A 16,075-nucleotide genomic window follows, 5' to 3' on the forward strand; every position below is an offset into this window, starting at 1 on the left:
TTACTATCTATTTATCATGTAGGTAACTGTTTTAACTTCTGTTGGCGAGGCTGATTAAGAGGCGACATGTGTAAGTACAACCAGCCTACCTTTATTCCCGTGAAGCAGTAATTCTGGTTTGATTTGAATTCACGTTATGATGTACATGCGTTCTAACTATTATTTAACGGTCGGAAGAGCTAATTTAGCCGATGGAAGTCTAAGAATCCTCTGAGATTATCTTATTTTCATCAAAGTGACTTAAAAGCGCAAATGTCAGTTAGCAAATTTGATTTTCCGGCTGACCGACTGGCGTGAGTTTGCGAAAGGGCAAAATAACCTGTCTTATAGATATGGCATCTACTGACTGACTCTTCGTGACCCTTGTAGGGACTTATTACAACACCGTTGATTCCTCTAACTCCAAGTTCGTTTAAAAATGTTCAAATGCCTAGTCTTAGTGTTGGGATTTAGTCTATGATGTAAGTACATAAGAAATGCAACACACATATTTGTAAATACAAGCTTCCAACAAAACATCGGTTTTTTCATCGGGACTTAAAAGCTGACACACGAACTATTTAAATTGATACTTTGTTTGTTGCCTGTGTCGTAATGTTCATTAATTGACGTGTGCAATTGAGAACTCGAAGTGTTAATAATTAAAATTATAAAATTGGTAATTTAAAAAGCTTTTGTTCACAATTAAACTTGTTTATATTCACTAAGTTCTTGATCACAATTTAAAATTGTAGAACAGAATATATTTATGTAAAAGGGATTATAAGTAAGGCTTGAACTTTAGACTTGAAATATAAACTTGGTCCTAAGGGTGTCATTCGGCATCACCGACACTTTATAACAAGGTGGTCTGGCCCGTGATCCTGGAAATGGATGGAACACGGAGTGCCCTACCTCCGCTGATTGATCGCCTTCTATCCGGAGGTCAGTTTGGTTGTCTGGATCGAGCAAGTTGGGCGGGCACCGGTTTTTATTCTCGCAACATGCACCGCTTGGCACAAGAGTTGTTAGGGTATGATTGGGTATTGAGGAGGGGGAAAGAAGGGGATTTCTGAACGCATACAAATTTCACAGTCAGTGAGTGTGATTTCTTCTACTGATGAATAGTTGACCGGCGGTCCGGCTTGGCACACACTCGTATCGTGAAGGATGTTAGTGTTTGCACAGAACGCCTTTGAACGGAGATCACGTTTTTTTTTTTATTTTTTTTTTATTGCTTTAGATCTCACGTTCGCACGTTCGACGACCTTGTCTCAGTTCTCAGACAAATATATTAATATTTGGCTATTAGTGGCCCCGGTTACGTCAACTGTCACTGTTTTGCATATCGATTGGATTTACTGAGATTTACGTTCATTACCTAAAGCTAAGTCTTGAAAGTATTTAAAAGAGGTTTTTTTAGTGCTGTGATGTCGTTGAGCGTAGGAGCTTACAACGTTATTTACACATAGCGTTTATTTGTTTATTCTAAATTAAGATTTGGTTGCTTTTATGTGAATAGTATTAGATTTTTGTGTATTCACTCACGGTAGTCTCCGGCCGGTCTGACTTACGACATAGATATGAGTTCCGGTTCGAATGTTAGATACAATTCAACTATTTTTGCTAGGTTTTATTCTTGCTTTCCGCTTTAAAGCTTGCTATGACTATTTGTTTTTATGTTTTTTTATAAATATGAAGTTAGAGATCTAATATTTTGATTATAGCTAAGACTCTATAAAGTCGGCGTGGCCTAACGGATAAGATGTCCGGTGAATTTGTGTTGAGCGATGCATCGGTGTTCGAATCTCAGGCGGGTACCAATTTTTCTAATAAAATACGTACTCAACAAATGTTCACGATTGACTTCCACGGTGAAGGAATAACATCGTGTAACTAATAAAAATCAAACCCGCAAAATTATAATTTGCGTAATTACTGGTGGTAGGACTTCTTGTGAGTTCGCGCAGGGTAGGTACCACCACCCTGCCTATTTCTGCCGTGAAGCAGTAATGCGTTTCGGTTAGAAGGGTGGGGCAGCCGTTGTAACTATACTTGAGACCTTAGAACTTATATCAAAAGGTGGGTGGCTCATTTACGTTGTAGATGTCTATGGGCTTCAGTAACCACTTAACACCAGGTGGGCTGTGAGTTCGTCCACTCATATAAGCAATAAAAAAAAGGCTCGAATGACAACGTTTAAACTTCTCTAAGCTGTTTTTCCATTTATATTTTACAAAATGCATGGAGGAGTGGCATTATTGAATCGGATCGGAAATGGCAGGATGCTGGTGGAATACTTGGTTTTTACAAATTGTACTGCTTTCACAGACATGTGATAAGTTATTATGTTCCTTTGAAATCCTCTTCCATGATTAGTTGACGTTATAAAGCGTCTATGCTTCAGAGTAGCCTCAATTATTTCAATAGCTTAATATTGTTGCTCATACTGATCTTATGAAATTAACATAAGTTTGGGTAAGTTAATTGTAAAATAATAAAATGATTATAAATTTTAGGGCAGTGATCCAATTATATTTATTGTAAACTATATCATCACTAGGCTATAGTAATCAGTTCATGAACTCATGGGACTAGAATATTCATTTCCAGGCGCTGGCGTAGGTGGCTCCGTAGCCGGTGCCGAAGCCAGTGCTGTAGGGACCGAAGCCGGATCCGTGGGTGCTGTAACCGGTGCTGTAGGGAGTGTAGCCAGCTCCGTAAGTGCTGTAGCCGGTGCTGTACGGGGTGTAGCCAGCTCCGTAAGTGCTGTAACCGGTGCTGTACGGGGTGTAGCCAGCTCCGTAGGTGCTGAGGCCTGATCCGTAAGTGCCGTATCCAGCGCCGTAGCCGGCGAGACCGCCGGTGTAGCCGGAGTATCCCAGGTTGTAGCTGGGCTGGCTGACTACCTTGTTGACGGTGACGACCTGGGGCTCATTGATGACCTTGTTCACTTTCACGACCTCGGGGACACTCACGACCTTGGGTACGTTGACGACCTTGTTGACGGCGACTGTGGTAGGTACGGCGGGAGTGTAGCTCACAGCCGGGGCGGTGTAGGAGATTGGAGCGGTGTAGCTGACGGCAGGAGCGGCGCTGTATTTCACGGCGGGAGCGACGGCAGAGTAGCTCAGAGCCGGGGCAGCAGAGTAGCTCACGGCGGGGGCAGCTCTGTATTTCACAGCGGGTGCAACGGCGGAGTAGCTCAGAGCCGGGGCAGCAGAGTAGCTCACGGCGGGGGCAGCAGAGTAGCTCACGGCGGGGGCAGCAGAGTAGCTCACGGCGGGGGCAGCAGAGTAGCTCACGGCGGGGGCGGCTGCGTACTTCACAGAGGGAACTGATGTGAAACTGGAGTAGCTGACTGCTGGGGCAGATGAGTAACGCACTTGAGGTGTGCTGTAGCCGTAAGAGCTGACGGCAGGAGCGTAGCTGGCGGCGGAGTAGGCGGGGGCGGCGTAGCTGGCGGCGGAGTAGACGGGGGCGGCGTAGCTGGCGGCGGAGAAGGCCGGGGCGGCGTAGCTGTAGGCGGGGCTGGCGTACCGGTATCCAGCGTTAGCATAGCTGACGGCGGGAGACGTGTAGCCGTAAGAGCTGACAGCCGGGGTGGAGTAGCTGTAAGACGAGGGAGAGGAGTAGACGGAGGGAGAGGAGTAGCCGGAGTAGCCGAGGCCTCCTAAGTTCTGGTAGCCGCTGCCGTAGCCGAAGGTGGATCCATAGTTGGAGTCGTAGCCGAGTCCGTGGAAGAAGCTACGCTTGTCACGTGCGGCCTTGTCTTCTGTCTTGGCGGCGGCGGCAATGGCCACGAGGGCACAGATTAAAACCTGAAATAGATACAGAAAATGGTAATGATCTGATATATGGCAGCCCCGTTCAAAACACCTACTCTAAGCGCCAGCTTCGTCACCATAGTCACATTCAAATAATGAAACTGCCGCCATCAATAGCTCATAGAACTTTATGTGAAAGCTTTGGCTATTTATATTATATTGGTGGTTCCCCAGTAGTTGAAATTCGACTATAATTATTTTAAATTTTAAGTTTGAACATTATAATTGTTCTATTGTCAAAAACTATTGTACTTCTATAATCACAGATTTCGTCAAGACTACACTATAGACCAATAATATTATATTCTCAATTTGACCACAGACTACAAGCAATAAGAAAAGTTTGACAATAAACAAATAGTATGCATGCATGTGTGTGTCAAATACATAGTAGTGTGTGTAATGTTTTTATTTATTGATTTAATGTATTTTTTATTCATAATAAAAAAAAAAAAAATTCTGCACTCCTTCTCTATATTCTCTTGAAGGGTGTAAAATTTCATTATTCCGTCTGCGCAATTTTCATAAAAAGGAGTACAAAGTTTTTGCTTCACGTATTAATTAATATATAGACATCATGTAGCGTGTTGCTTAAATCATTTGAATAATAACAACGTTGAATGTTATAATTAGTGCGTTTCGACTTGACATTTCAGTAACAAAACGAGGAACTAGAGAATAAATTAATAAAATAACGATAAAACTAAACTTTGTCTAAATTGTATCAATAAATTATATAATCATGTTATTTTTAATTCAACTAAAATATTTGGATTTTAAGACATCTAATTAACTCCGGATCAGTTGTACGCACATTAGATAATAGTGATTTAATGCGTTTTGTTGAGTTCAATTTCATTTTTATTTTTGGGAATTTAATATATTGGCAAATGTATGAAATGTATTGCGATAGTGTGCACGATGCCAACAGCCCAGGTCTCGAGGTCCCCCACCTCAAGACGTGTCTTGACTCATATGACTCATGTAATGTTGTACAGCTTAGGTTTTTCTAAATTACTATTTACTATGTAAAATTGGTCTGACAGAATTATTTATATCACCTCATAAGGAAACAAGAAATTAAAGGCTACGGTCACTAGCCAATGCTTGTCAAATGTTAAATTTTAATTTACTTCATTCTGACAGTATATTTCACCAAAGTTTACGGTAATTGATGTGTACTTTTTTATAATTTTAGTATTACATCTATATATATATAAATGAATTGCTGTTCGTTAGTCTCGCTAAAACTCGAGAACGGCTGGACCGATTTGGCTAATTTTGGTCTTGAATTATTTTTGGAAGTCCAGAGAAGGTTTAAAAGGTAGATAAATATGAAAATGCTCGGAACAACAATTTTGTTTTTTCTTTGATGTATCCCCCGTCGGACGGATTCCTTTTGTTTGTTTTAAGTTTATTTTATACAAGAGTTTAGGTCTTTTAGCTATCGATTGAGGCACTACGAAGTCTGCCGGGTCAGCTAGCTTAAAATAAAATTGACACATCTTTGTGTTAGGGTTTGTGTAATAATCATATTTTTTCCCTTATCTAATCGTTGGTAGTCTAAGGGGCCATTCTAACTACCTGCGGACGGGTAGGTGAGCTCACGGCCTCAATCTGAGAGAATTGCTAACACGAACCCTAGCAAGAGCCGTGCTTCGTTGAATCTACCACCGAATCGGAATCGCGACCCACTGAGAAGGGATAATAAGCATCATAGCTTTTCTTGAATTTAAGAAAAATCTCTATTAGACTTAGGCATCACTTGGAATGTCGGATTAATGATGTGCCTAGAATTGTTTGGGCCCAGACTTTGCAGCAATCGTAAATCTGCAGTTTTGTATAAATTTGGAATAAAATATACAAGGAACACAGTGGATCCTCTTAAGTCAAACCAACTGTTAGACTTCAACTGCTAGTTTTAATAAAACTCTGGTTGCAGTTAGCATCATATTTAAAATGATGACGAATAACACCCCAATCGCGTATGTCCATGAAAATTGTAAAGTATTTGAAACGTTGAAAACAGTCAAATGAAAATAATAAATACGAGATTAAACCGTATAATTAGTTTGGTTATAAATTGTACCAAATTTCTATCATTATTTTTTTATTTTTTATTGTTTAGATTGGTGGATGAGCTCACAGCCCACCTGGTTTTAAGTGATTACGGAGTCCATAGAAATCTACAACGTAAATGCTGCCACCCACCTTGAGATATGAGTTCTAACCGAAACGCATTACTGCTTCACGGCAGACCTAGGCAGCGTGATGGTACCTACCCGTGCGGACTCACAAGAGGTCCTACTACTAGTAAAAAAATTAATGTGTGCCTTTAAAATCGAAACTTTGTTGATAGTTAAATTGCAGTTATTTGAAACAGGACATCAGGTAGGCACTGCGATGGTTTTGTACTGAATTATTATTATTATCGCAGTATACTAGCATGCGTTCCACGAATACCTCAAACAGGCGTTATGTTTGTAATTCTACATCATAAGAAAGTATATTGTAAAGCTGTTAACTTTAAATAAATGAAATAAATAAACCATATCGATCGACAACATTTATCAATTTCATCATAAGATAATGTTTATGAGCAGCTGTAAACCCAAAGCGGATCTGAACTGACATTAGTATAGTAATTAATAGTAAATATGGGTTTTGGGTGTGTCATAGATATTGTCAATGTCCGTGAGCGATAGTGTACCCAATTATCGACCGTTTTCAACGACAATACAAGATTTAACGGCTTCAAGATAAGCCAATTATAATAAATACATATGTAAGAAAATATATTTGAACAAATATATCGAACCTATTTTAAAAAGTCAATAGGATACTCACAAAGGATCTCATCTCGGTTGATCTCACGGTCGGCTGTCGAAGGAGTGATGTCGCAAGCCATCTCCTCGACACATATATATGTGGAGCACATGTGACGTCACTAGGATTCGCGGCCTTCAACCTATATACAAAACGGACGAGCATAATAATAATAAAACTGATACGCTCTTCGATTAAATTAAGATAGTTATAATTAGGTGTTACATAACGAGCGTGTCTCTCTTCGATCACGCGTTTATTTTCACATTTCTTCCTTTTTTTTTTAAATAAATTTGTATAAAATTTTAAATATCAGCCTGATAGATAAATAGATGCATAGATGCAGATAGATAAATAGATGCAGTCGCTGTGGGTAGGAGCGTTTGCAAACACTTCCTCTTCCTCTTCCTATGTTACATTGAACAAGGCTTGTTTGTCCCCCAGTTTCAGTCAAATTAAGAATTTAGTTATTGAGTTTTAAAAAAAAGAGTATCGGCTATCCGAGTAGCATCAGGGTGGGGCTCGGGCTGGGCGACGTCGAGAGTAATGTAACTAGCTTGGGTTAGTGGTTATCTGAACCCAGAAATATGCGAACGGCACTGCCCTCCAACCTAATGGTACGGACGCGAGGACTTTTCTACATCTCGATCTAGGATTCGGAGACATCAACAAATATCTTTAACAAAGGTGTTGAGACTCAAACGCGAACATCGTGTTACCGCAGTTAGAATCGCTAGCGACTAGTCCAGCGGAGGCGGTCTTTAATGGTTGATTTCTTGAAAATGTACAAAACTTGGCTGAAATAAAAAGGAGAATAGTTGCGTCGGTAAAATTATTGGACATAATTTCATTAGTACTCCACGGTGTTTCCAGAGTGCTATGACTTGTCTTTCTTCAAACGAAGCTTGTGGAGAGTATTTTAGCGGTAGGCAGCGGCTTGGCTCTGCCCCTGGCATTGCTGAAGTCCATGGGCGACGGTAACCACTTACCATCAGGTGGGCCGTATGCTCGTCTGCCTACAAGGGTGATAAAAAAAAAACAAAAAAAACGTAGCTTCTTACACTTGGGTGGGGGACGAAATTTCATCAACTATAGACTGCAAATTTGCACTACATCAGTCAGCACGTTGTTACCTATTCGTGTGGCATCCACCACTACGCTCTCTGGTATAGTTCGGCCGTGTATGGTCGGTGTACAGTTGACGATGTCAATCTGATAATCGACGTAACGCGGAAAATGCTGCAGTCGTTTCATAGTAAGCCAGCGTCGCAGTCTTAGTCCGCATTTCGGATCCTCCTGATTCACTAACGGTGCTTTTAGGTACCTCGAGCACCGGTCATCGTTGCGACGAAGGGCTCGACGAGTAAATTAACCCTCAGACAGCCCACTGAGTTTCTCGCCGGATCTTCTCAGTGGGTCGTGACTCGCGTTTCCGATCCGGTGGTAGATTCTGCGAAGCATGGCTCTTGCTAGGGTTCGTGTTAGCAACGTCGTCAGGTTTGAGCCCCGTGAGCTCACCTACTAGTTAAGGTTACGCTGATATAGCCTCTCAAGGCTATCAGCTTAGGTAGGAAAAAAACAAACAACGCAGTCTTTTTTTTTTTTTTTATTGCTTAGATGAGTGGATGAGCTAACAGCCCACCTGGTGTTAGGTGGTTACTGGAGCCCATAGACATCTACAACGTAAATGCGCCAGCCACCTTGAGATATAAGTTCTAAGGTCTCAAGTATGGTTACAACGTATAGTCTTAATAAATCCGTCGCAGTCGACTTACGGAACTTCTTGTGGACGCACCCTACCTGCCTCAACCTGCCGCTAACACCCACTGTAGCCTTCGACCAGATCATTATAACTTGGGACGCACACTCCTGCGTGGCAGCTCCTCACTGCACCGCGGACTTCGTGGCACCCTTTTTCCATGGTAGTCGTAAAGGCAGCTAAGGAAGAAATAATACTTAACCTGACAGTATACGACAATGTAGGTGGTGTACCGAACATTACCACATGCGGTGAACGAATAACATCGTGTAATAAAAATGAAACCCGCAAAATTATAATTTGCGTTGTAACTATAGGTACTTGAGACCTTAGAACTTATATCTCAAGGTGGGTGGTGCATTTAAGTCATAAATGTCTATGGGTTCCAGTAACCACTTAATAACCTACTTGAGCCCCGTGAGCTCACCTACTAGTTGAGGTTCCGCTGAAATAGCCTCTCAAGGCTATCAGCTTAGGTAGGAAAAAAAAACTTAACATCAGGTGGGCTGTGAGCTCGTCCACCACCACATAAAAAAAAATGCACTCACAGTACTAGTTTAATAAGAAAACCTTCATTTACTTTGCCGTAGTCGGGTGAATACAGATTTAGACCCGAGACAACTTCCCATAAATGTACATCCATAACATATTGAATATTGTGAAATTAAACATTCCCAATGAACGTGGTCACAAACAAAAGCCTCATATAAGGATTAATATGTGTTTTATGTTAATTTTCAGTTCTGTTGCATCTACAGAACTAAACAGGCTAGCATTGGCGTAGTTTGATAAGCGATTATAGCCATTCCGCTTTAGGTCGTGAAGGTTATTTTTCCGTTTGTTATACACTTCTTGTTTTACGGACGTGTCAAGTTTCTAATTTTTAATGGATAATAATTTATAATTTGCTTATTTATTGATGCAGATCTCTATGGGATGCGGTAACTGCTTAACAACTGGTGGGCCGTGAGTTCGACCACTCACCTAAGCAATAAATAAATAAAATTATAAAGTTATCAATGTGACTTCAAACTTAATATTTATAAGAAAGGGTTGAAAGTAGAAGTATTTTGTTTAATTATAAGATAAGTTTTCGGTAGTGAAAATTGCTTTGGTGGTACGACGTGATACCATCTTTAGATTTACTAACCAATCGACTAGCGAGGTGGTTTTGCAACTACTAGTTAGTCTAATTAGTAAAACTCATCGATAAACACAGACTTCAGATAAAGATTTTGTTTCATTTTGTGCAGTACATTTTCTTTTTGCTTTTGTTATGTAAGTACTGAGACTTTGAAGAAAAATAAATTTACTAGTTTAATATAAAATTGTCAATAGTTCTAAAGTTAAGTCAATAGCTACTAAACAAAAAACAAATAAAAATTGGATCTGTTCACAAAAAGAGGAGACAAAGGTGCTGAGCTGTTTTGACTTTTCCTTTTTAAAATAGATTATACCGAGGGGTGAAAAGTTATTTGGTTTAAGCGTCATTTTTGCAACTTTACAGGAGCACCATTTAAAGTTTAAAATTTATAAAATATATTCAAAAAAGACTTCCTCAGCTATTCAAATGGAGTAAGCTTATTTGAAATTCAATGTAAAATATTGAACTGTTGATGTTGATACCAAATAAAACGCCACCTTTATTACGAAGATAAATGTCGTGTATCAAGCGAAGTTCGCTTAGGAAACTAAATATTTTTTCACCCCTCGATCTGATGTTGTGTTCACCGCCCTACCGCATCCCCAGTGTGGCGGGCACATCGTACACGCTATAGTTCGACTCAAACAACTTCTAATCAAATCAAATCAAATCAAAAAAAATTTATTCAACATAAATGAAAGTACATACTTGTTGAACGTCAAAAGAACTACCGCCAATTCACAAGAACTAGCCTCCGTCCTGAGAAGAATTGGCAATGATAGACATGGATAAGGTAATATCTGAAACAAGTAAGTGTCATTCATTGTTTTGATGATGTGAACAATAACGTCGTAAGGCCACGTAATCATACTGAGACCTTATGACTTTTATCTCAAAATGGGTGGCGCACTTACGTTGTAGATGTCTATGGGCTCCAGTAACTACTTTATACCAGGTGGGCTGTGAGCTCGTCCACCCATCTAAGCAATGAAAAAAAACGTAAACATAAAAACTAGCGTAACACAAGTCCACACGTGACCATCTTGCACGTGTGTCCTAGCCTCTGCGAAATAATAAATCGATCTAGTTTTCGTAATATTTAAATCAGTCAATGGTCGTACTCTAAAATTAGATTTTATTACATTTTTTGAGCTCTATGTTTGGTAGTAATTTCGACCTGATTGCTTACGGCGCTGGCTGAATATCTGACGCGACACTTCGACCCTTGAAAATGTTTTGTAGCATCTCCTAACTCCTTCTCTGTATTTCTTAAAGGGTATGTAAGTTACGAAATAGAATAGAAGCCTAGTAATAACTTATTGTTTATTGCTTAGCCAGTACCGATGTCCAGTAGGATAAGTAGGACTCACGCATTTTCTTTAAATTTTATTGATTCTACTTTTACCTAGAAGAAATTTAATGGAAACGTTGGTGCAATTAATCGCTCAAGTTCGCTTTCTTATAGTAATAAATACTAAGTAAAACCGTATTTTACATTAAATTGCTTTTTCAACTTCATTTGAATACTCATAGCAATATGAGAGAAGAGAACTAAAATATTTCCATCGGATCTGGTCTGAGAACAACATTATAAAATTATCAAAACTAGTTTACGGCGATATTTTTTTTAATTTATATCCCAATTATTTATGATATTTATGTGTTGAGATGTCAATATATCTAGTTTTCGTTTATTTCACGAGGGATTGTAAAATAATAAAATATTTTACAGGTTTCCTTTAAGTGCAGTCGTAATTGTAGTATATAGTGTTAATTTAGACAAAGGTCGAATAAAATTAATCCCAATAGTGTTCTCAACGTTGTCTTGCGAAAATATTTAATATTACTATAAACGACACCCTCTCTTCTCTCGTGGAGACACCAGATTGAATACTTCAATAAGAACAAGGTGAAATTATTACTACTATGGACAGTCGTGTTAAATGTTTTTTATTGCAGACTAGATGACCTGGCAGACTTCGTAGTGCCTCAATCGATAAATAAAAGACAAAAGGAATCAGTCCGATGGGGGGGACATCAAAGAACAAACAAAATTGTAATTTTTATTTAATTCCGAGAATTTTCATATTTATCTACCTTCTTGTTATTTATCTTCTCTGGACTTCCACAAATAATTCAAGACCAAAATTAGCCAAATCGGTTCAGCCGTTCTCGAGTTTTAGCGAGACTAACGAACAGCAATTCATTTTTATATGTATAGATTAGGCACAGCTTGGTTTTAAATAATCACCAGAATGATCACTGCCTTGTGACATGATGTTTCAGACGGCTGGCAATTTGTAATGAATGTCCCACTCTTCATATCTGAACCTACGATATACCTGCGACGGCGCGAAGGAATTTGATATGTTAAAACAGAGAAAATCTCCTTTTTTAATATTATTTAATACTTATAATACAATATTCACATAATAGCAGTTTCATAAATTGTTGATTTGTACAATTCCCCCTGTCCGTATAACGCGTTAAACTAGAAAATAGCTAAAGTTAATTTATAATATTATGTTCCTATAACACGCACTTTATCGCTGTGAGGTATCTATCGCTTGGCTTCACACAACATCCTACGCATGTGCGATGAAATATATTTCTACTCACCGCTGTGGAATCTAGTTCGACTTTTAGTATAATATACGCTTTGACTAAATGTTTTTTTTTTTGTATAAATAAATAATATTAAGTTAATACAAAATGGTGATACAAAATATTTGTAGTTTTAGTGCAATAGAGATGTATGATGTACCGGTTGATTTCGGCGTTCTTTTCTACCTATTCCTCCTACTTTACCCTCTAGTTTCAAACTTGAATGTTAGTATAATGTACACAAGGTGCGCACGAAGCCAGCACGGGTAGGTACCGTCTTGCCGGTTCAGTTTAATCAGGTGGCATGGAGGGTTTTTTTTGGGCCAGAGCTCATCGTCCTACGAAGTCCCCGCGCCTAGAGAGCGCGTGGAGTATATGGGACTGGTTCGCGACTGCGAAGCCCAAGGATATTTTTAAGGTCGTGCCACACTAAGGGACTCCCCTGCACTCTCATACCCAATGTCCGATCTCCGCCCGGAGTCAGAACCCGGTCAGAGTAGGACGCCAGACCGACGGGTCGTTGAGGCGATCGTCGGCGACCAACGAAGCCGATCTCCGCGGTACGGCGACCCTGGGGCGGCCTGATCGGGTCGGTTACCCCGCGGAGTCAGAACCAGCCTGCCGGGTCGGAACGCGAGTAACGCGCTCTTCCACAGTACCACGGAGGGAAACTTAACCTCCCGAGACCAGTTGCAGTATTCGCCTTCTGGTGTGTAAAAAAGTCTCATATTAATTAAACAGTTTCTAGTAAACTTCGGATTATATAATATGCTGATATTGTTTTATTTCTGTATGTGTATAGACAGATGTAACGCCTGAGTGTTTCAAGTTCGACGATCTTAATTTTTTTTGTACGTTAAATCATTTAATGAGATTCAAAGGAGAAGTTGTATTTTATTCTTAGCATTTTTCTTAATTACAGAAACCGCAAACAACATTCAAGTTATGGAAAATAGATTCAAATAATATTTAAATCTGCGATCAGGCGTTGTAGCTATGAACTTTACCAAATTAGGTTTTTTTTATTTGTAAGACTAAATGTGATTCGCGACTTCTCCTGCCGTTGAATGGTAATAAATATTGTTATTTGAAATTACGGTTCATTTTATTCAAACAGCTAAACTTAGTGAAAATCTGTATCTTTATTGTGGCCGACGTAAGTTATAAAAGTTTTAAGTTCAATGATCTATTTTAATTCCAGAGCGTACGAGTGGTTTGGTCAAAATCGATAGACAAGATGTCCTACCACCACTTATATAGCTTGAACAAACGGACAAACGGACATACAGAATATGTGTAATTTATCAGGATTTTTTCATGTATTCATGGCCTAAAGGATCAACCGATGCGACTAAGCCGGCAGTGGTCGAATCTGCAGTATAACTTTTTAAAATGAAATAACTGACTAACTTCCATGGTGAAGGAATAAAATCGTGTAATCAAAATATAACCTATAAAATTATATATTGCGTAATTATTAGTGGTAAGACGTCTTGTAAGCACGGATAGGTACCACGATCCTTAGAAACCTTAGAACTCTTGTCTCAAGGTGGGTGACTGCATTTACGTTGTAGATGTCTATGGGCTCCGGTAACTACTTAATAACACCAGATAAGCCGTAAGCTCATCCACCCATATCTATATATATAAAAATGAATTGCTGTTCGTTAGTCTCGCTAAAACTCGAGAACGGCTGGACCGATTTGGCTAATTTTGGTCTTGAATTAGTTGTGGAAGCCCAGAGAAGGTTTAAAAGATAGATAAATATGAAAATTCTCGGAATTAAATAAAAATAACAATTTTGTTTTCCCTTTGATGTGTCCCCTGTCGGACTGATTCATTTTGTTTGTTTTATGTTTATTTTATACAAAAGTGTAGGTCTTTTATTTATCGATTAAGGCACTACGAAGTCTGCCGGGTCAGCTAGTAAGCAATAAAAATATAGTGCCAACAACAACTGATCCAGTATTCATGGACAATCCGATAAAAGAGACGCAGGAATAAAACTTAATTCTATTTTTATAGGATAGGAAAATGATATCCATACACTGTTTTATTTGTATAATTTATATTATATATATTCTATATCCTTATATTTATCAATTCGTTTTTTGCATATAATATGCAATTATTGGGACACGCCTTAATAGCCCCGCGGGCAGTCTCCTATTACGGATGCCGATAAAATGACAGTTTATGTATTATCCTTTCAAAGCGAATTAGAAGACTTCGATTTCATGTTTGAGGCCTTTCGCATTGTTCACGTAATAATAAGTATCTCGGATGAGTCACGAGTTGGGCATTAGAAACTAAAAATAGTATATGAGGTTTTTTTTTATTGCTCTTGTAGGCAGACGAGCATACGGCCCACCTGATAGTGAGTGGTTACTGTCACCCATGGACTTCAGAAATGCCAGGGGCAGAGCCAAGCCGCTGCCTACCGCTTAATCCATAAGCCTTGTTTGAAGAAGGACAGGTTATAGCGCTCGGGAAACACCGTGGAGGGGAGCTCATTCCGTAGCCGGATGGTGCGTGACAAAAAGGACCTCTGGAAACGCTCTGGAAACAGTATGTTCTTTGTGGAATAATGAGAAGAGGGGCAGCAAGATCTCCTCCCATGAGGCCGTATCTGCTCTTGCCGGACATTTGCTCAGAGATGTGCAGAGATCCACGTCCACAAAAGTTGGGATGTGAAATTCCTGCTGATTTCACATCCTAGCTGATTCCTATTGTGTTGCAGCTCTGTAAAATGAAATCTCTGTGGTATTGTGCATCGAACCCTGGTCTGTGACGCGATACTGAGAGTTGCTAACCACGAAACCAACAAGGCGGTCATGTACTGAGTTTTAATAAAAAAATATTTATTTTATCAAAAAAAGTCACACGAATAGAAAATTTAAATTTATATCGCCTAGTGCGATTTAATCTGAGTGTGATGATGATTCCTAAACAAATTTTCACCTTCAAAAAGAGACCTTCAACTTGTCTACAACTAGTTTGATTCTTAACAGATTTACGCGGACGGAGCAGTATTGTATGATATCGTGCGACACACAGATTTTCTACAAAATAATCGAACTGACGCAGCCATTTTGAATTTCTAATAATTTATTTTTGAGCGGGAAATTTTGAAATGAAAAACAATAAATTTACTGTCGCTGTTCGCTTTCTTCGATCAATGAATGTCTTTTTTAAAATACAGTATTTTTCAAAGTTTTTATTTTTATTGTTTTTTTTTATTGCATAGATGGGTGGATGAGCTCACAGCCAACCTGGTGTTAAGTGGTTACTGGAGCCTATAGACATCTACAACGTAAATGCGCCACCCACTTTGAGATATGAGTTCTAAGGTATCAGTATAGTTACTACTGCTGCCACACCCCTCAAACCGAAACGCATTACTGCTTCACGGCAAAAATAGGCAGGGTGGTGGTTCCTACCCATGCGCACTCACAAGAGGTCCTACCACCAGTACTTGACTTGATGACATAATTGAAGCAGCATATAGGTAATGGGGCTGAAGGAGAGTAGTACTCTACCAGTAATTGGAACATGTGGCTGAACATTCCTGTCCCCGTTGTACTTCTGTCACCTCTTCCCTTTCAAACGACGACAGTACCAGGATAGCTAAACTAATTACCACGCACCCTTCGCACTTGTGAAGTATTCGGATAATGTCAGAAATTTTGAATTCATCCAGGAATACATAATTGAAACGACATGTTCTTATAACTTAATTGTTTCAAAATTTTAGACAAATATCACGAGAATCTAGCTAATGACGACAAATGAACATTCTGTAAATAAAATGACTTGTGGCAACGGATCTTCGAGAACATACTATAATTTTTATTATAGCGCGATTAATGCCTACTACAAGATCACATGGTCCTTCATATACATTAATAAGATTATTAGTCGTTTAATTAACATACC

At 39.3% G+C, this 16,075-nt stretch overlaps 1 protein-coding gene across 1 annotated transcript; it reads right to left on the reverse strand.

The window, feature by feature from the left end:
* Window positions 1-2,498: 2,498 nt before the first annotated feature.
* CPG4 (cuticular protein glycine-rich 4) lies at window positions 2,499-6,685 on the reverse strand (the record flags this gene model as incomplete). Its single annotated transcript, NM_001043428.1, is given in 3 exon segments — window positions 2,499-2,604; window positions 2,607-3,800; window positions 6,654-6,685. Coding segments are annotated over 3 exon segments (1,245 nt in total). The 5' UTR covers window positions 6,666-6,685.
* Window positions 6,686-16,075: the final 9,390 nt, after the last annotated feature.

The sequence above is a fragment of the Bombyx mori genome, chromosome 18 (assembly GCF_030269925.1).
Source record: "Bombyx mori chromosome 18, ASM3026992v2".
NCBI classification, from domain to species: domain Eukaryota; kingdom Metazoa; phylum Arthropoda; class Insecta; order Lepidoptera; family Bombycidae; genus Bombyx; species Bombyx mori.